The 20,118-nt window shown below is 45.1% G+C and overlaps 1 protein-coding gene across 2 annotated transcripts in view; it reads left to right on the top strand.

Moving 5' to 3' along the window:
• Positions 1-20,118, top strand: part of Uvrag (UV radiation resistance associated) — a 365,773-nt gene continuing 345,655 nt past the window's right edge. For both annotated transcript variants that reach the window (XM_045145963.1, XM_004656260.3), the window contains exon 1: positions 1-258. In XM_045145963.1, coding sequence (XP_045001898.1) covers positions 236-258 — 23 coding nt within the window. In that variant the 5' untranslated portion in view covers positions 1-235. The remainder of the gene's footprint in view (positions 259-20,118) is intronic.

The raw sequence follows: 20,118 nt of genomic DNA, 5'->3' as shown, positions 1-20,118 counted from the left end.
CGGGGGACGGAGCAGTCGTGCCTGTCGGGTGGCGGGTTTCTCGGCTGTAGAGGCTCGGAAGGTGGTCGTGGCTGCGAGGCGGCGGCGACGGCGGATGCCGGAGCACGCCCCGCCCCGCCGCTTGGCGGTCCCGGGGTCGAGATGAGCGCCTCGGTGTCGGTCGGGGGCCCGGTTCCCTTGCCGCCCCCGGGCCCGGCCGCCGCTCTGCCTCCCGGTTCTACCGCACGGGCCCTGCATGTGGAGCTGCCGTCTCAGCAGGTAAAGCCCGTTGGCTCGCGACGCTCGCCAGGGACCGAGGGAGGCCCCGCGTGGAGACCCGGAGAGCCCCGGGAGACCCCCCTCGAGAAGTGGCCCGGGAGAGCTGGCAGGACGGAGGAAGGCTGCTGGAGGGGAGGGGTCCGCGGTGGACCAGCTCCCGACAGATTCCCCGGGTTCCGGGAGGATGTCGGTACCGGAGATGGGCTGGTGGTGAGGAGCCTAGTGGGGAGTCCCGTGCGCGGACCCCTGGGCATCCCTCCTCCGGGGAAGCCCTCGCGTCCGTGCGTGCGCCCGGGAGGAGCCGCTCGCCGCGGGGTTTCGAGTGCTGAAGCGCCCGCTCCCTCGAGCCCTTGCGGAGACTTGCATGTGGGACGTTGGCATTTCCTTCCCAGTTCTCAGTCCGCGGCACGCACCTTACTTCCAAGGGGATGCTCCTCTTTCCCTGGAAGGAGCGCGGATAGGAGGAGAATTTGAAGTGCAATCTGTCTATTCTGGATCCACGTCGTAGGGGGATAAGGGTGGCATTACATTGCATTTTTTTTCGGGGGGGGAGGACCTGACACAGTTCTTTGTGACACCCGCCTATCTGTAGAGTACTTCTTCCACGGCCCTCTCTTGTCGCTGTGCAGGAATCTTAGCACGAAGTAGAACTTAACGTAGCTTCCACCGTTTTCCTTCCCCCTTTCCAAGGAGAGAGAGAGGAGCCGGGGAATAGCCAGTCCCGAGAGTGGACCGCGCTAGGTGTGCGTGCGCGAGTGCCCGGTGGCCATCAGTTCGGGTCCTCGCACCCCCCCACCCCCGGTTGCGGTAGCGGTCTTTATTATCTGTAGTTATTAACTGAGGCTTAGTCCAACTCTTAGTAAAGTGATGGATGGGGCAGGGTTTCCGGACGGCGTCTGCCTCTGCAGTTTGTTTGCTTGGGACTTGAGCAATCTTTTCCCCCTGCCTCGCTGCAGGACAGAGCAAATTCCTTTACATCCTTCCTGGAACTTTCCATCCCTGCCCGGGGACTCAAGATCCACACCGGAGAAAGCTGAGACTGCGCGCGCGCGAGCGGGAGGGCAAAAGGGGGTATGGGGGGGGGCAATAGCATTGGCATGGCATGCAAAGGGAAGAGAAAAAGTTGGAGATAATAACACCCCGGTGGTGGCCCCCGAGGAGGGAAGCACAGAACTTTTTGCAGAAGCAAAGCTTCTGGTATAGGAGGGGATTTTAAAAGACCAGGATAGCGTGTGCCCTGGTTTTGTGGTGCCAACTGGGCACGGGAGTTTGTGTGGAGAGTATTAGGAGCTTGAGGGCAGTGAGGTTTGCCTTGCATTTTGAGGTCCCGGGAGAGGGTGAACTTGTGACTGGTAGGCAAGTCTCTGTAGATGGGGCATTAATGTGAATTTTGTTACACGTGGGAGAGAGAGGTGGAGGGTGGGGGAAGCTATTGGGCGGAGGCAACGGAGGGCATGTCTTGAAGCAGACTAGAGAAGTCCTAAGGGCTTGAGGGGCCTGCATGGGTTTAGATGGGTAGAGCTTTGAGACCATGTGAGATTAGGGAAGAGGAAGCATCATTTACTTCATAAGGTCTGTTCTGTCATAACGGCTCACAGTTTAACACTAGGGGAACTAAACAAACTGCCCATGGAATAAATTCAACTGCATTTGTTAGTGTTTGTCAAATATTTGGATGGGTGCCAGGGAATATATAGTGGCTTAACTGTACAGCTAAGCTATCTGAGCACTGGGTATGCTATTTACAGCTTTTTGGAGGCGTGTGCCATCCTTCTTGATTTCTTGGAAGGCAGCCGATGTAACAAACACATTTACTTTTGTAGTTAGTATTAGCCTTGTGGATCAAAACGCTCAGATTTGGAGACATAAATATATAATAGTAAAATAAGCATTTTGTTGATATCTGTTATGTCTGAATAAAGTGCATGGGTTACTAGTATTTAGTTTGATGAATTGTTAGAGTGAGTGCCATCATAGAGGATCATAGAGCTGCTACCCAGATTAAGAAATGCAAAACTGTGAACATTCCAGAAGTCCTTAGGTTAGCTCTCTGGGTTACCTCTCTTTTCTTTTCAAAGGTTTCCAGCCCAAGAGATTCATTTTCGCCTGCTCTTGAACTTCATGTGGAATCATGTAAAATGTGCTTTTGTGTCTGGTTTCTTTCAATATTGTGTGTGCAGTCATGGATGTGTGTATGTGTATGTATAAAACTTTTTAAAATTTTATTTTTATTTATTTATTTATGAGGGGCGAGGGAAGGGAAAATATGGGCACACCAGGGCCTCTAACCACTGCAAGTAAATTCTAGACACATGTTCCACTATGTACATCTGGCTTACATGGGTTCTGGGGAATTGAACCTGGGTCCTTAGGCTTCATAGGCAATTGCCTTAACCTCTAAGCCATCTCTCCAGCCCACAATTTTTTTTCTTTTCTTTTTCTTTTTGGTTTTTCAAGGCAGGGTCTCACTCTAGCTCAGGCTGACCTGGAATTCAGTTTGTAGTCTCAGGCTGGCCTGGAACTCATGGCAATCCTCCTACCTCTGCCTCCCAAGTGCTGGGATTAAAGGTGTATACCACTACACCTGGCTCACAGAACTTTTTTAAAAAGCATATAACTGTTGCTTTATTTTGCCTGATTTGTAAATTTTGAGAGTGTAAGTAACACTTTGAAAACTGCATGTCAATCCCTCCCACAAAATTAGAAAACAAGAAGAATGTTATAAAGCAAAGAGATTAATTAATAAAAAATAAGAAAGATTAAAAAAACAAAAGAAAAAGACAAGCCATGCATGTCAGTGCATTCCATGCTAGTTGGTAAGTTGTCCTTACTTCTAAACAAGTAAATGCTGTTGTTGATTAAGATTTCTATGGTCACAGTTGATTTTCTGAGGATGTATATTAAGTGGTATCTCACTGTACTTGGAGGCAGGTTTCTTGGGCTTGGCATTAATTATTGTTAGTGTTATCATTGGCAGTTTGGAACAGGGCAGAGAATGTTAGATGGCTAGGCACATTCTTGGACTCTACCCACAAGATTCCATCAGGACCTCACCAATCCTGGCAATCAAAACTGTGTTCATATGTGGCCAAACCTGCTTAGTGGGCAAGATTACCTTTGGTTGAGAACCACTGTTCTCAGGTATATTTGAATTAAAGAATTATTTGTTTGCAAGGAGAGAGAGAATATGAATATGAGAATAAATGAATGGGCACCCCCAGGATCTCTTGCTACTGCAAAGGAATTCCAGATGAATGTGCTACTTTGTGCAGCTGGCTTTACATGGGTACTAGGGAATTGAATCTTGGCTGGCATGGTTTTTAAGCAAGTGCCTTTAAATGCTGAGCCAGCATATTTCATTTTTTTTTTTTTATTTATTTGAGAGCGACAGACATAGAGAGAAAGACAGATAGAGGGAGAGAGAGAGAATAGGCGCGCCAGGGCTTCCAGCCTCTGCAAACGAACTCCAGACACGTGCGCCCCCTTGTGCATCTGGCTAACGTGGGACCTGGGGAACCGAGCCTCGAACCGGGTCCTTAGGCTTCACAGGCAAGCGCTTAACCGCTAAGCCATTTCTCCAGCCCTCATTTTTAATTTTTAATTTAATTTTATTTTTTTTCGAGGTAGGGTCTCACTCTGGTCCAGGCTGAACTGGAATTAACTATGTAGTCTCCGGGTGGCCTCCACGGTGATTCTCCTACCTCTGCCTCCCTAGTGCTGGATTAAAGGCATGCGCTGCCACACCCGGCTCATTTTTATTTTTATTTATATTTTCTTTTCTTTCTTTTTTATGAGAGAGAGAATGAGAATTGGTGCGCCAGGGCCTTTGCTACTACAGTTGAACTCTAGATGTGTGTCACCTAATGTGCATGTATCATCTTGTGCATCTGGCTTATGTGGGTTTTGAGGAGTCGAGCCTTGTTCCTTAAGCTTTGCTGGTAAGTGCCTTAACTGCTAAGGCATCTCTCCAGCCTGTTCCTTTTTATTTTTATATTTTAATTTTAAGCTTAGAGTTTATATTTGATGTTTTTTTGTTGATTGATTCCACTGTTCATTAAGTCCCATTGATTCTAAAAGGGGCTATGATATTTGATATATTGATGACCAAACATTAGTTCCAAAAATATTGCATTTCTTTTGCCCCATCTGCCTCTAGAGAAAGATTTGGTGTCTGAGGATATAGCTCAATAATAGAGCGCTTGCCTAGCATAGGCAAGGCCCTGGGTTCATTTCCTAGCACTGAAGAAAAAACAATAAAAGGACAAATTAAGATACCTTAGGCCAGTTGTGGTGGTGCACGTCTTTAATCCCAGCACTCAGGAGCCAGAGGTAGGAGGATCACCATGAGTTCAAGGCCAGCCTGAGACGACATAGTGAATTCCAGGTCATTGTGGGCTAGAATGAGACCCTACTTTGAAAAACCAAAAACAAACAAACAAAAATTGGCATTACTCATAAAAAGTCCACAAAACTATTTAAGACTTAATTTGTTTGTTGTACTTTAATTCACATAAAAGAAAACTAGAACTCCAAGGCTTTTTTTTTTTTTTCTCCATGAACAAGTACTAGGTATGGCCCACCCCTGAAACTTTTTACTCTCTTTGCTTCTAGGCCATCTTTAGTATAGTTTAAGCCTAGGATAGTCCCACGTTTTGAAGACTTGTGCTTTTAATTCTTGCTGGAAGTTTATAATTTTTTGGTGAATCAGTATAGGCAGATCTTCACACCTTTGGATTTAGGAGTCTTAAGACCTTTGTTTTTTTTTGAAGTAGGGTCTTGCTCTAGCTCAGGTTTACCTAGAATTCACTATGTAGTCTCAGAGTGGCCTCGAACTCACAGTGATCCTCCTACCTCTTCCTCCCAAGTGCTGGGATTAAAGATGTGTACCACTATGCCTGGCTGGATAAAACTTTTTTATTTTTATTTTTGGTAGAGGTATTTAATGTATTTGTGAAAGCTTAATAGAATTTCTTTTCCTCCCCAAAGGCTGCTTCAGAGTTTGAGTATAACTTAATTACATTTCTCAGATGCTCACAACTCAGAAGACTTTTTTTTTTGGGGGGGGGGTTTGAGGTAAGTTCTCACTCTAGCCCAGTCTGACCTGGAATTTACTATGTTGTCTCAGGGTGGCCTTGAACTCACAGCAATCCTTCTACCTCTGTCTCCCGAGTGCTGGGGTTAAAGGCGTGTGCCACCACACCCAAGACATTTCTTTTAAATTAATTATTTATTTATTTGAGAGCGACAGACACAGAGAGAAAGACAGATAGAGGGAAAGAGAGAGAGAATGGGCGCACCAGGGCTTCCAGCCTCTGCAAACGAACTCCAGACGCGTGCGCCCCCTTGTGCATCTGGCTAACGTGGGACCTGGGGAACCGAGCCTCGAACCGGGGTCCTTAGGCTTCACAGGCAAGTGCTTAACCGCTAAGCCATCTCTCCAGCTCCATTTTTTTTTGATAGTGTGTATATGTGTATATAACGTGTGTGGGGGGTACACTTGCCCTTGCAGTACCCCAGGCACTTTTTACCAGCAGCTTGGGGTGGGGCACTTACCTGAGGGGGCTCTGGTGTCACACTCCATTGCCCTTCCGTACTGTCTTGTGAGAGTCCCTTACTGATACTGGAGCTTGCTGCTTTTCGCCAGCCTGGGTGAGTCCTTGGGCTCTGCCTGCCCTTTGCAGGACTGGGGTTACAGCACGCTTTCCATGGGTTCTGGAGGGTCAAACTTGTATGGTCTCAGGCCCTCATACTTGTTTAGGAAGTGCAGTAACAGCTGGACCATCTCCCCAACACCATCATTTATTTAATTTATTTAATTGGCAACTTCCATGATTGTAAAACAGTATCCCATGGTAATCCCCCCCCCCAACTTTGCTCTTTGAAACTGTGTTCTCCATCATATCTCCTCCTTCTTTCAGTCTCTTTTATTTGCTGTCATTATCTTTTCCTTCTCTTATGATGGTCTTGTGTAGGTAGTGTCAGGTACTGTGAGGTCATGGATATCCAGGCCATTTCTGGAGGAGCACGTTGTAAGGGTTCCTACCCCTCCTTGGCTCTTACATTCTTTCTGCCACCTCTTCTGCAATGGACCCTGAACCTTGAAAGGTGTGATTGAGATATTTCAGTGCTGAGCACTCCTCTGTCACTTCTTCTCAGCACCATGGTGTCTTCTGAGTCATCCCAAGGTCACCACCATCTGAAAAGAGAAGCTTCTCTAACCAAAAGTGAAAGTGGCATTAATATATGGGTATGAACATTAAGAGAAGTGCTTACTGGGCAGTTTGGTGAGCACAGTATATACATTTAGCCAGACATCAGCAGACCTTGTACCTCTAGGGCTCATTACTTCCCTGTCATAGTTTTCAGCATCAGGGATATATTCCCTCCCATGGAGCGGCTTCCAATCCAGTGAGAGAGCAGTTGGTTTTCCCCATAATGGACATGCCACTATTGCACCCCTTGGCTCATTTGGCCTGGCTGGCAAAATTTAAGACTTGCAGTGTCCACTGTTGAGTATCTTCACTGGTGATTTCTCGTTCTCCCATTGAACTGCATGCAGTGTGGCTTTTTCTAGCTTTCTGTCAGCTGGTCTTCATGGAGGAGGTTTTCAGCTCAGCTCCAGCAGGATTTCTCAGCCCAAGTATGTGAAGTCTTTAGCAATAGGGTCTTACCATTTATTCCTAATGGGAAACCAAGGGCCTTGGCAATAGTCTGTAATGTTTTGGGGTCATCAGGGACCTCCCTGGCCAAAAACTCACTAGAAGGTATCCCTTCCCTGGCCATGAAAATTTTCTAGTAGCAATCTGTGGGTCCTGAGTGTTCCATTGTCCAAAAAAGTAGGTTTCCCTATGACTTATTTATATATCCTCTTAGATTTTGACTAGCCCTCCCTCCACCTTACTCAATCTCTTTTCCTGACCTCACTTAGGCCTTTTCATGTATGTGCATTTATGAGCCGTTTCTGCTCCCCTTCCTTGAGGTCAGAGCGTCTGCATCAATTGTTTGGACTTCTTCACCATGGGAGGTTTGTGTGAGTACCCACTTCCTTTTCCAGATGAGGAACTGGATGAACCTTTTACCTGAACTCAGAGGAGGCTCCAGTTCCCATCTGCTGTGCCCACCTGCTCTTTGCAGGGTTTCCACCATGAGTTGTAAGGTACTTCAAGGGTTGGGCCCCTGTCCTTTCTCCCACAGCATCTGCACCCAGCGCTGTTCTGATGACATGCAGAGGAGTTACTCAGTGTGGTTTCTGCATATGTGTCTTCCCTTAAAGAACTTAATTCACAATGTGCAGAGAGAAGGGAGGGAGCAAATGGGATTGATTGAGACACAGTATCAAAATGATAGAAGCACAGAAACAAAATTTATATATATTTCTCTTTACATTTGTGTGTTGATTTAGATATCTTTTTCTTTTCTCTCTATTTTAATAGATTTTTATTTATTACGTATTATTCATTTTTTTGTTTATTTTTATTTGAGAGTGACAGACAGAAAGAGGCTCAGAGAGAGAGAAAGAGAAGGAGGGAGGGAGGGAGGGAGAGAATGGGTGTATCAGGGCCTCTAGCCACTCCAAACGAACTCCAGATGCATGCACACCCTTATGCATCTGGCTTATGTGGGTCCGGGGGAATCGAGCTTCGAACTGAGATCCTTAGGCTTCACAGGCAAGTGCTTAACTACTAAGCCATCTCTCCAGCCCATATTTTTAATTTTTTTTTTTTTTTGGTTTTTCGAGGTAGGGTCTCACTCTGGCTCAGGCTGACCTGGAATTCACTATGTAGTCTCAGGATGGCCTTGAACTCTCGGCGATCCTCCTACCTCTGCCTCCCGAGTGCTGGGATTAAAGGCGTGCGCCACCACGCCTGGCTAATTTTTTTTATTGACAACTTCCATAATTGTAAATAATATCCCATGGCAATTCCCTTCTTCCCTCCACTTTCCCCATTGAAACACTACTCTCCATAATATCCCCTCCCCCTCTCAATCAGTCGCTCTTTTATTTTGATGTCATGATCTTTTCCTCCTAGTATGATAGTCTTGTGCAGGTATTGTCAGGCACTGTGAGGTCATGGATATCCAGACCATTTTGTGTCTGGAGGAGCACATTGTAAGGAGTCCTACCCTTCCTTTGGCTCTTACATTCTTTCCACCACCTCTTCTGCAATGGGCCCTGAGCCTTGGAAGGTGTGATGGAGATATTGCAGTGCTGAGCACTCCTCTGTCATTTCTTCCCAGCACCATGATGCCTTCTGAGTCATCCCAAGGTCACTGCCATCTGAAAAGAGAAGCTTCTGTAACCAAAAGTGAGAGTAGTATTAATATATGGGTATGAACATTAAGAGAAGTGCTTACTGGGCAGTTTGGTGAGCATAGTATATATATACATTTAGCCAGACTACATACCTTTTTCTTTTAAATTTAATTGACTTATGTATTTATTTATTTGGTTTTTCAAGGTAGGGTTTCATTCTAGCCCAGGCTGACCTGGAATTCACTATGTAGTCTCAGGGTGGCCTTGAACTCACCATGAGCTTCCTACCTCTGCCTCCTGAGTGCTGGGATTAAAGGCGTGCACCACCACACCTGGTGGCTTTTTTATTTTTAAAAATATTTTATTTATTTATTTGAGAGAGGGAGAGAAAGGCAGAAAATGGGCACACCAGGGCCTCTAAGCCACTGCAAAGGAAAGAACTCCAGACACATGCGCCACCTTGTGCATCTGGCTTATGTTGATACTGGAGAATTGAAACTGGGTCCTTAGGCCTTGTAGGCAAGTGCCTTAGCCACTAAGCAATCTGTCCAGCCCAGATTTCTTTCCTTTTTTCTTATTCTTTTTTTGGGCTTTCTGAGGTAGGGTCTCGCTGTAGTCCAGACTGACCTGGAATTCACTATGTAGTCTCAGGGTGGCCTCCAACTCATGGAGATCCTCCTACTTCTGCCTCCCAAGTGCTGGGATTAAAGGCGTGCACCATCACGCCCAGCCCAGATTTATTTTATTTTATTTTATTTTATTTTATTTTATTTTATTTTATTTTATTTTATTTTATTTTATTTTATTTTATTATTTATTTGTTGTTGATAAGGCCTGAAAGTAGAGAGAAAGCTTATTCTTTTGGGAAGGTAGATCTGGCATAGCCTAGTACCATGAATATTCCTTCCTGAATATCCATGAAGGTGCTCTGACTTGGAAAAAGGAAATGTAGTTTTGTGAAATAAAATAATCATGATGATATATATATATATGTGATTTTTTTCTTTTCTCAAGGTAGAGTCTCCCTCTAGCCCAGGCTGACCTGGAATTCACTATGTAGTCTCAGGTTGGCCTCGAACTTTCGGCGACCGTCTGCCTTCTGAGTGCTGGAATTAAAGGCGTGCACCACCAGGCTTCTCTTCAAGTGTTTTTTGTTGTTGTTTTTTTTCTCCCTGTGAAAATGTTTTGTTTTTCTTGTAAAGGAAAAACTTTGTTCTTAGTGTTTACTTAAAATTTCTCCACAGGATTACAATTCTTAACTTTTGTGGCAGAAAATTCAGAAGTGAAACTGACTGGAAATAGGGCAAGAGCAGAATTGAAAGTTGAGCCCTGAGTGTGTGGTAAAATGCCCAAAATAAGATTTTTCACAGTTTCCTAATGTGTATTTTTGATAAGTTTTGCATTTTTACCTGTCAGATATATTACTGCAGTGGAAATCAAGAAACAGTTGTCTGTTTTTAGTATTCTGGAATATATGCAGCTATAAGTTTGGAGGTAGTTTAGAAAAATTGACAATAGATTTATATCTATTTCTATATCTAAATCTATATATATAATTTTTTTTGAATTTATTTATTTGAGAGCGACAGACACAGAGAGAAAGACAGATAGAGGGAGAGAGAGAGAATGGGCGCGCGAGGGCTTCCAGCCTCTGCAAACGAACTCCAGACGCGTGTGCCCCCTTGTGCATCTGGCTAACGTGGGACCTGGGGAACCGAGCCTCGAACCGGGGTCCTTAGGCTTCACAGGCAAGCGCTTAACCACTAAGCCATCTCTCCAGCCCTTTTTTTGTTTTTTTGAGGTAGGGTCTCACTCAATTCCAGGCTGACCTGGAATTCACTGTGTAGTCTCAGGGTGGCCTCAAACTCTTGGTAATCCTCCTACCTCTGCCTCCTGAGTGCTGGGATTAAAAGCTTGTGCCATCATGCCTGGCTTCAATTTTAAGAGATAGATTGAATTTTTTAATTAAAAATTATTTATTTATTTGAGAGAGAGAGGAGAGAGAGAGAGAGAGAGAATGAATGAATGAATGAATGAATATGGGCATGCTATGGCCTCTAGCCACTGCAAACGAACTTTATATGCATGCACCATCTTGTGCATCTGGCTTATGTGGGTACTGGGGAATTGAATCTGGGTCCTTTGGCTTTGCAGGCAAACAATTTAATCGCTAAGCCATCTCTGCAGCCTGCTTTTTTTTTTTTTTTTTTTTTAATGGTTGAGTGAGAGAGTGAGCAAGGGGAGAGAGAATTGGTGCTCCAGGGCCTTAACCCCTGCAAATGAACTCCAGACGTGTGCTGCCCGTGCGCAGGCATCACCTTGTGCATCTCACTTACATGGGATTTGGGGAGTTGGACTTGGGTCCTTAGGCTTCACAAGCAAGCACCTTAACTGCTAAGCCATCTCTCCAGGCCCCCTTTTTTATTGACAACTTCCACGATTGTAAACAATATCCCATAGTAATTCCCTCCTTCTCCCCACTTTCCCCTTTGGAACACCACTCTCCATCATATCCCATCCTCCTCTCAATCAGTCTCTCTTTTATTTTTTTTTCAAAATTTTTTATTAACAGCTTCCATTATTATAAAAAATATCTCATGGTAATGCCCACTGTTTCTCTCTTATTTTGATGTCATGATCTTTTCCTCCTATTATGATGGTCTTGTGTAGGTAGTGTCAGGCACGGTGAGGTCATGGACATCCAGGCCATTTTATGTCTGGAGGAGCACGTTGTAAGGAGTCCTACCCTTCCTTCGGCTCTTACATTCTTTCTGCAACCTCTTCTGGAATGGACCCTGAGCCTTGGAAGGTGTGATAGAGAGAGATATTGCAGTGCTGGGCACTCCTCCATCACTTCTTCTCAGCACCATTGATGCCTTCTGAATCATCCCAAGGTAACTGCCATCTGAAAAGGGAAGCCTCTCCAACCAAAAGTGAGAGTAGCATTAATATATGGGTATGAACATTAAAAATATTTTATTTGATTGAGATGGGGAGGAGATATGATGGAGAATGGAATTTCAAGGGGGAAAGTGGGGGGGGAGGGTATTACCATGGGATATTTTTTATTATCATGGAAAATGTTAATAAAAATGGAGAAAAAATATTTTATTTATTTATTTGTAAGCAGAGAGAGAAAGAGGCATACCAGGGCCTCCAGCTTCTACAGATGAACTCCAGATGCGTGCACTGCTGTGTGCATCTGGCTTTACATGATGTTGCAGTCAGGTTTGCATTGCTGGCAATCACCTGACCAAGAGCAGCTTTTGGGAAAAAAGGTTTATTTTGGCTTACAGACTCAAGGGGAAGCTCCACGATGGCAGGGGAAAACGATGGCACAAGCAGAGTGTGGACATCACCCGTTGGCTAACATAAGGTGGACAATAGCAACAGAAGAGTGTGCCAAACACTGGCAAGGGGACACAGGCTGTAATACCCATAAGCCTGCCCCCAACAGTACACTCCTTCCAGGAGGGGTTAATTCCCACATCTCCATCAGCTGGGAACCTGGCATTCAGAACACCTAAGTTTATGGAGAATACCTGAATCAAACAACCCCACATGGGTACTGGGGCACTGAACCCGGGTTGTTAGGCAAGCACCTTAACCGCTGAACCATTTCTGCAGCCCTTGTTATTATTATTATTATTTAATGCGTTGTATGTATAAAGCTAGAGAACACACAAGAAAGAAAAACTTAACACTGGAAATTTTGTATTGGCAGTATACTTTTTTGGTTTATTATGAAATCTTGTTTCCCACCTTACTTTACGATGGAAACATGAATTTGAAATAAGCCGTTTTGCAGATGCAAAGCCTGAGGTCCTCAGAGGTCACACTATTTGTCCTGCGATGGTTGTGGTCTGTGTTTTCCTTTCCTCAGGGCCTCTGTGAAGAGTACAGCTTAGCAGATCTCTGTGGCATGTCTTGCTCTTTGTACTGTGAACCAGAACCTGGCTCTTGTGAGTAGTAGTCCCTCTGGTGTGTTGAGAGCCTGTTTCTTATTCAGGTGCATGTGGACGTGGTGTGCATTTGCATGCGTGTGTGCCCATGTTGTGGAGACCAGAGGCCATGATTATAAAAAATATCCCATGGTAATGCCTGCTGCCTCTCTTTTATTTTGATGTCATGATCTTTTTCTCCTGTTATATTGGGTGTCTTCCTCAGTTGCTGTGTACCCAGGGGACTGAGGCAGGGTCTCCCGTAAACCCAGGGCTCATTGCAGCCTGCCTGTCCTGTCTCTACCTCCTGAGTGCTGGGATTGCAGTATTTGGGTTCTGGGGATCTGAACTCAGGTCCTCAGGCTTGTGAGGCCAATGCTTTATCCACTACGCCAGCTCCAGAACTTGTTTCTTTGTTTTCTTTCTCCTTTTTTGATATTTTTAAGGTAGAGTCTCGCTCTAGCCCAGGCTGACCTGGAACTCACTCTAGTCCCAGGCTGGCCTTGAACTCACAGTGATCTTCCAAACTCTGCCCCTGAGTGCTGGGATTAAAGCTGTGTGTCACCATACCTGGCTACAACTTGTTTCTTAAGCTTGTCTGTGCACTTGACATGATGTCCCCACAATTTTGATGATCTTAGGCCGGAGTCAAAAATGGGGTAGTAGGTTTATTTTAAACTTCTCTTTAAGGGCCAGTTTGAACACTGAGATCCAAGCTCCACCCTTTTCTGGTGTGAATTAGTGAAACTTTGCAGTGTGCCTTGCATTTCTGTGGCTGTCTTCCGGTACTTACCATGCCTGTTCTTTTTTTGTGAACATTCTTAAGAACAACAGATTCTCCGCCTCTTCAAGTTTCTGAAACAGCAGCCATCTGGGGACTGTGGCTTTTCCCAAGTCAAGAGTCAAACCCCTAGACCACCAGGCCAGCCAACTGTGGCTTTTCCTGATGGTAGGAATCTGATTCGGTGTGACAGTTAGCGTGGAGAGCTGTGATGTTATTAGGCACCCGTTCTTTCTTTGAGAAAACTCTGGTAATGTGTGTTTGTTAATAAGATGAGATGTAGGGGCTGGAGAGTAGGCTCAGCAGTAAAAAACACTTGCTTGCAAAGCCTGATGGCCCAGGTTCAATTCCCTAGTACCAACATGAAACTAAATGCACAATGCTACGTATGCATCTGGAGTTTGTTTGCAGTGGCAGGAGGCCCTGGTGTGCCCATATTCTCTCTCAATCTCTCTGTTTACAAATAAATAAATAAATAAATAAATAAATAAAATTTTTAAACAGAGGCTGAAATAAATAATGTTGAAATTGAACATTAGAACCCAGCACTTTAGTGGTTAGTTGGGGTGTTTGGCATTTCTTCCTGTCAAAGGTGTTTGAAGTACCCTAAAAGATGTGGTCAGACCTTGTTGAAAATAGAGGAAGTTGGAACTAGCATCTACCTTTGTTTTTTGTCAGTATAACTGGGTGAGAAAAAGGGAAAATAAAACTAAAAGTGGGCCATTTATGGTGGCACAGGTCTTTAATCCCAGCATTCCGAGATAGAGGACTGCCATGAATTTGAGGCTAGCCTGTGCTACAGAGTGAGTTTTAGGCTAGCCTGGGCTAGACCGTATCTCAAAAAAAGAGACTATGCATAGACATGTATACATATCACACACATACACATGCAAAACAAAACAAAAAAGAATAGGCCGATGTGGTGGTGCACACCTATGATCCCAGCACTTGGGAAGCAGAGGTAGGAACATCACTGTGAGTTCAAGAGCACATAGTGAATTCCAGGTCAGCCTGGGCTAGAGTAAGACTCTACCTTGGTAAAACCAAACCAAACAAAAGCAAAACAAACAAAAAAAATGGGAATCAAACTCTTTTTGTGACTAAGAGTCCAATTTTGAACTCTAAGTAACTAGTGTTTATATTAGCTTATGTTAAGATGAATTTTAAATGCTTGGTAGGAAAAATTGAAGCAGCCACTTATATAGTAGATATTTATAAAGTACCTTCTCTGAATGTACTAGGCACAGGATTTGAAACTGTATCTTGCTTCTGCCTTTTGGAGGATATGAATTATTTCCTTCCTCAATTTCAGTCATTCTTTGTATGAGAGCTAATTCATAAAACTTACAAAAATTCAAAGTGAGAACAATCTTTAGACATGTGTGTGTGTGTATGTTTGTGTGTATATATATATACATATATTTTTTTTTTTAAATTTTTATTAACATTTTCCATGATTATAAAATATATCCCATGGTAATTCCCTCCCTCCCCACCCCCACATTTTCCCATTTGAAATTCCATTCTCCATCATATTACCTCCCCATTACAATCATTGTAATTACATATATACAATATCAACCTATTAAGTATCCTCCTCCCTTCCTTTCTCCACCCTTTATGTCTCCTTTTCAACTTACTGGCCTCTGCTACTAAGTATTTTCATTCTCATGCAGAAGCCCAGTCATCTGTAGCTAGGATCCACATATGAGAGAGAACATGTGGCGCTTGGCTTTCTGGGCCTGGGTTACCTCACTTAGTATAATACTTTCCAGGTCCATCCATTTTTCTGCAAATTTCATAACTTCATTTTTCTTTACCGCTGAGTAGAACTCTATTGTATAAATGTGCCACATCTTCATTGGAGCTGGGCACTTGCTTTTCCTACGGGGCAAACCGAGCCGCTGCTGCTGCCTCTGCTGCTGCTGTAGCTGCCACTGCTGGAGCCACCACTGCTGCTGAAGCTGCTGCTGCTGTGTCCACTGCCGCTGCTCCCCCTGAAGCTGCTGCTGCCGAGTCTGCCGCTGCTGCCACTCCTGGGGCCGCTGTTACTGGTGCTGGAGCCACTGATGTTGCTGCCGAATTCTGCTCCTGCTTGGGTCCCGCTGTCAGCCCAAGTTGGCGTGGCCGGGTCCCGGGCCGCTGCTCTGTTCGCTGGAGCTGGGCTCAGGCGGTGGGGGGGGGAGGGAGCCGCGGCTGCTCTGGTTGTCTCGCTGCTCCACGTGTTCTTCTACCTCGCAGTCTGCTCCTCCGCTGCTCGCTGCCGCTCTCCCCTCACGTTTCCGAGTTGCGGAGAGCGCGGTGTGAGGGGAAAATCCCGCACCTGGCTTTTCCTGTGGCTCGAGCCGAGTCTGGCGGTTTTCTGCTGCGCCGCGGCGGTTGGCCGAGCTGCCGGAGCCGCTTTTCCCGCCTGTGCGGGCTCTGGATGCTCTATAACTCTTCTACTTCTCTGCTGCCACTTCAATTTCCTATACACCTCACTTTTTAGTAAAAGTGTGTATTTTGCTGAGTTTTTTTGGTCTTTTTCCCCCCTAGGCTGCTTTGGCGTGGTACCTACGCCGCCATCTTAACCGGAAGTCTCCAAAGAGGTCTATATATATATATTTAATTTCAAGTAGGGTCTCACTCTAGTCCAGACTGACCTGGAATTCACTATGTAGTCTCAGGGTGGCCTGGGACTCACAGTAGTCCTCCTACCTCTGCCTCCCAAGTGCTGGGATTAAAGGTGTGTGCCCTGCTTGGCCTTTTTAAAAAAATGTTTTATTTATTTATTTATTTGTAAGCAGATTGAGACGGTAGAGAGATAGTCAGAGAGAATGAGTATTGGCCTGCCGGGGCCTCCAGCCACTGCAAATGAACTCCAGATGTATGTGTTGCCTTGTGCATCGGGCTTACGTGGGTTTTGGGGGAATCGAACCTGGGTCCTTAGGCTTTGCAGGCAAGTGCCTTAACTTCTATTTATCTAGTTCTAAAGGTTTTTTTTTTTTTTTTTGTTTATTTATTTATTTTTCAAGGTAGGGTTTCACTCTAGCACAGGCTGACCTGGAATTCACTATGTATTCTTAGGATTGCCTTGAACTCATGGTGGCCTTCCTACCTTTGCCTTCTGAGTATTGGGATTAAAGGCATGCGCCACCATGCCCAGTTCTAAAAGTTGTTTTTTAACTTTGTCTCTTTTTAAAAAATTTAAAAAATTACTTATTTATTTGATAGAGCGAGAGAGAGAGAGAGAGAGAAGAGGAAGGGAAGGAGAGAATGGGCACTCCAGGGCCTCCATTCACTGCAGAGGAACTCTGCATCACCTTGTGCGTCTGGCTTTCGTGGGTCCAGGGGAAACCGAGTTCCAGGCAAATGCTTTAACTGCTAAGTCATCTCTCCAGCCCCAACTTTGTCTCTTTTTGTTTAAATTAATTAATTTATTTGAGAGCGACAAACACAGAGAGAAAGACAGATAGAGGGAGAGAGAGAGAATGGGCGCGCCAGGGCTTCCAGCCTCTGCAAACGAACTCCAGACGCGTGCGCCCCCTTGTGCATCTGGTTAATGTGGGACCTGGGGAACCGAGCCTTGAACCGGGGTCCTTAGGCTTCACAGGCAAGCACTTAACCACTAAGCCATCTCTCCAGCCCAACAACTTTGTCTCTTTTTAAGAGAGAGGGAGGGAGAGCACATTTGTGTGCGTATGGGCGTGGGTGCACTAAGGCCTCCTGCCACTGTAAATGAACTCTAGACACAAGCACTACTTTGTGCATCTGGCTTTATGTGGGCAATGACAAACTGAACCTAGACCCTCAGGCTTTATAAACAAGCATCTTTAACAGCTGAACCATCTCTCCAGCCTCAACTTTGTCTCTTTTTAAAATTTTATTTTTGGATTTTACTTTGAATAGCTGCAATCAAAGAAGATTCTATACGGTTATTTAAAATTTTATTTTTGTATTTTATTTTGAATAGTTTGTCTCTTTTTTAAAAAAATATTTTTATCTATTTATGAGAGAAGGAGAGAGAACAGGTGTTCCAGGGCCTCTAGCCACTGCATGCAACCTCCAGATGTATGCACTACCATGTGCATCTGGCTTACATGGGATCTGGGGAATTACACCTGGATCCTTATGCTTCACAGGGAAGGACCTTAGCTGCTAAGCCGTCTCTCCAGCCCAGTTTTGTCTCTTTTGATGAGAAGAATGTCCTTGAGAATATTGGTACTGCTTCCATTCACTAAAATGGATCCATCTATGGGGAAAGCCCTTGAAGCGTGATTTAGAAAATAGGCCGGGAAGGTAGGTAGGTGGGCAGTGTTTGCTCCTTAAAGGCCAAGGATCTTTTCCAGGACTGTGCTCATCATAGGCAGAGCTGATGCTGTCATGGGATTGTACAAATAGGGTTGCCGTCTTCCGTTCACGAGTTAACTTAATGGAGTTTATGGTTCCTGGGGGGTTTTTAACTAAGATGGGAAATGAAGAGCAGCTGCTCTGGGACTCAGGCAGTTGGCGGGGTCTGCGCAGACATTCTACCAAAAGCCACTGGTGTGGTTGTCAGATTGAGACATTGTAGAATTGAATTTCTTTTCTATCTTTTTCTTTTCTTTTTGAGGTAGAGTCTCACTCTAGCCCAGGCTGACCTGGCATTCACTCTGTGGTCTCAGGGTGGCCTCGAACTCATGGTGATCCTCCCACTCTGCCTTCCGAGTTATTTTTTCTCTTTTTGTAGACTGGGTTTTACTCTGTTGCCCAGGCTGGCCTATGGCTCAGTGCATAGCTCCCAGCCTCTTGAGGGCCTGGATTACAGGCATGATTGATTTGCTCGGGTGCCGGGATTTTCCCAGCATGCTAGTTCTCCTATGCCAGCTGGTTGTCCCACACTTGGTTCAGTTCTGACACTCTGTAGGGTTAGTCTCAGATCCCTCAGGGTGAAGGCTGATTCCCACAAGATAGCATTCTCAAGTCTTGAGTCTCCTGTGCTTCTCACCTGCTAGCTGTAAATACTGGTTTCCCTCGACCCTCTCGCCAGACCACAGTGGTCCTGTTCAGAAACTCACCATGGCAGGTTTACTATATCAGATACATGCAGGAACTGCCAAGTGCAAGAGATTAATAAAATATGGGCAGAGAATGGAGCATCTGTGACCTTGTTGGGTGTGCCACACTTCTATTGCCCCATGCGTCCATTTTGCTACCTAGGAGAAATCTCTGCAGACCCCGTTGTGTAGGTTTTCGTGGTGATGTCATCATGTAACATGGTTGAGTGAATCATGGCCATTGGCGATTAACCCCTTCTCTAGCCCCCTCTCGTCCCTGCAGGTCAGGAGTTGGGGTGGGAAGTTCCCACCCTCTAGTCACCCTTTGGTCCTTTTGTCTTAAATCTCTTTAGGCTCACATTCCAATTTTGTCAGTTGGTCTTCTGACAGCCTTTTTTTTTTTTTTAAGTATTTTATTTATTTATTAGAGACAGAACGAGGGGGAGAGAGAGAATAGGTGCACCACTGCAAATGAACTTGAAACACATTTGCCACCTTGTGCATCTGACTTATGTGGGCACTGGGGAATTGAACCTGAATCCTTAGGCTTTGCAGGCAAGCACATTAACCACTAAGTCACTTCTCTATCCCCTGACATTCTTTTTTCTTTTTGGTTTTTCGAGGTGGGGTATCACTCTGGTCCAGGCTGACCTGGAATTAACCCTGTAGTCTCAGGGTGGCCTTGAACTCATGGCGATCCTCCTACCTCTGCCTCCCGAGTGCTGGGATTAAAGGCGTGCGCCACCACACCCGGCTCCTCTGACATTCTTTACTTAAAGTTACACCTTAATGTTAGATTTTAAAAAAAATACCATTTATTATGGCTGGAGGGATGGCTCAGAGGTTAAGGCACTTGCCTTCAAAGCCTAATAATCTGGGTTCAGTTTCCCAGTACCCACATAAAGCCAGATGCACAAGGTGGCACCTGCATCTGGAGTTTGTTTGCAGTGGTAGAGGCCCTGGCACACCCATTCTCTCTCTCTCTCATGCTTTCTTCTGTCTCTCTCAAATAAATAAATATTGAAAAATGCCATATATTTATTTGCACGTGTCTGTATGTGTGTTTATGTGTGTGTGTGTATGGGCATGCCAGGGTCTCTTGCCATTGCAATCGAATGCTAGATACATGTACCATGTTTTTGGTCTGGCTTTATGTGAACACTGGGGAATTGAACCTGGGCTTTGCAAGCAAGTGCCTTTAACTGTTCATCCATCTATCTCCCCAGTCCCATATGTTAGCTTTTTTGTCCCTGTAATAAATACATGAAACAGGCCATTTATGAAAAAAGAAGGTTCATTGTGGCTAAGTTTTAGAGGTTTCAGTGTGTGGTTGGTTGGCCTCAGTGTTTGGGCCTGTGGCAAGGCTGTGTGGCAGAGCAAGACAAAGGTTAAGAAAGGGGCTGGGATTTCATCCTCCTCCTCAAGGGTATGTGCCTGACACCTGCAGACCTCTCACTAGGGCCTGCCTCTGCAAGTGTCCACAAGAGTGCCACATCGAAGACCAAGTCCTTAACACCAGAGCACATAGACCTAGGAGCATTCCAGCCCTAGACATGAAACTCCTCTCCAGCTCAGGATCCAGCCTTAGGCCAGGTTTTAAATTTAGTCAGCTTGTCTCTTGTTCAACATAGAACACAGTTTCCACTGCCTTTTTACAAGTGTCCAGGCTAGGAATGTAGCTCTTGTGGTCAAGTGCATGCCTAGCACGTGAGATGCCTTGGGTTCAATCACCAGACTCCGAAAAAGAGGAATGAAGTAAATGTCTGCTAGACATGGTGGTGCAGCTGGCCCCCCTTTTTTTCTTTTTCTTTTTGGTTTTTCGAGATAGGGTCTCATTCTACCTAAGGCTGACCTGGAATTCACTGTGTA

This window comes from Jaculus jaculus, chromosome 3 (assembly GCF_020740685.1).
Source record: "Jaculus jaculus isolate mJacJac1 chromosome 3, mJacJac1.mat.Y.cur, whole genome shotgun sequence".
NCBI classification, from domain to species: Eukaryota; Metazoa; Chordata; class Mammalia; order Rodentia; family Dipodidae; genus Jaculus; species Jaculus jaculus.
Note: the sequence above shows the minus strand (reverse complement) of the source record. Positions and strands in the feature narration are given on the sequence as shown.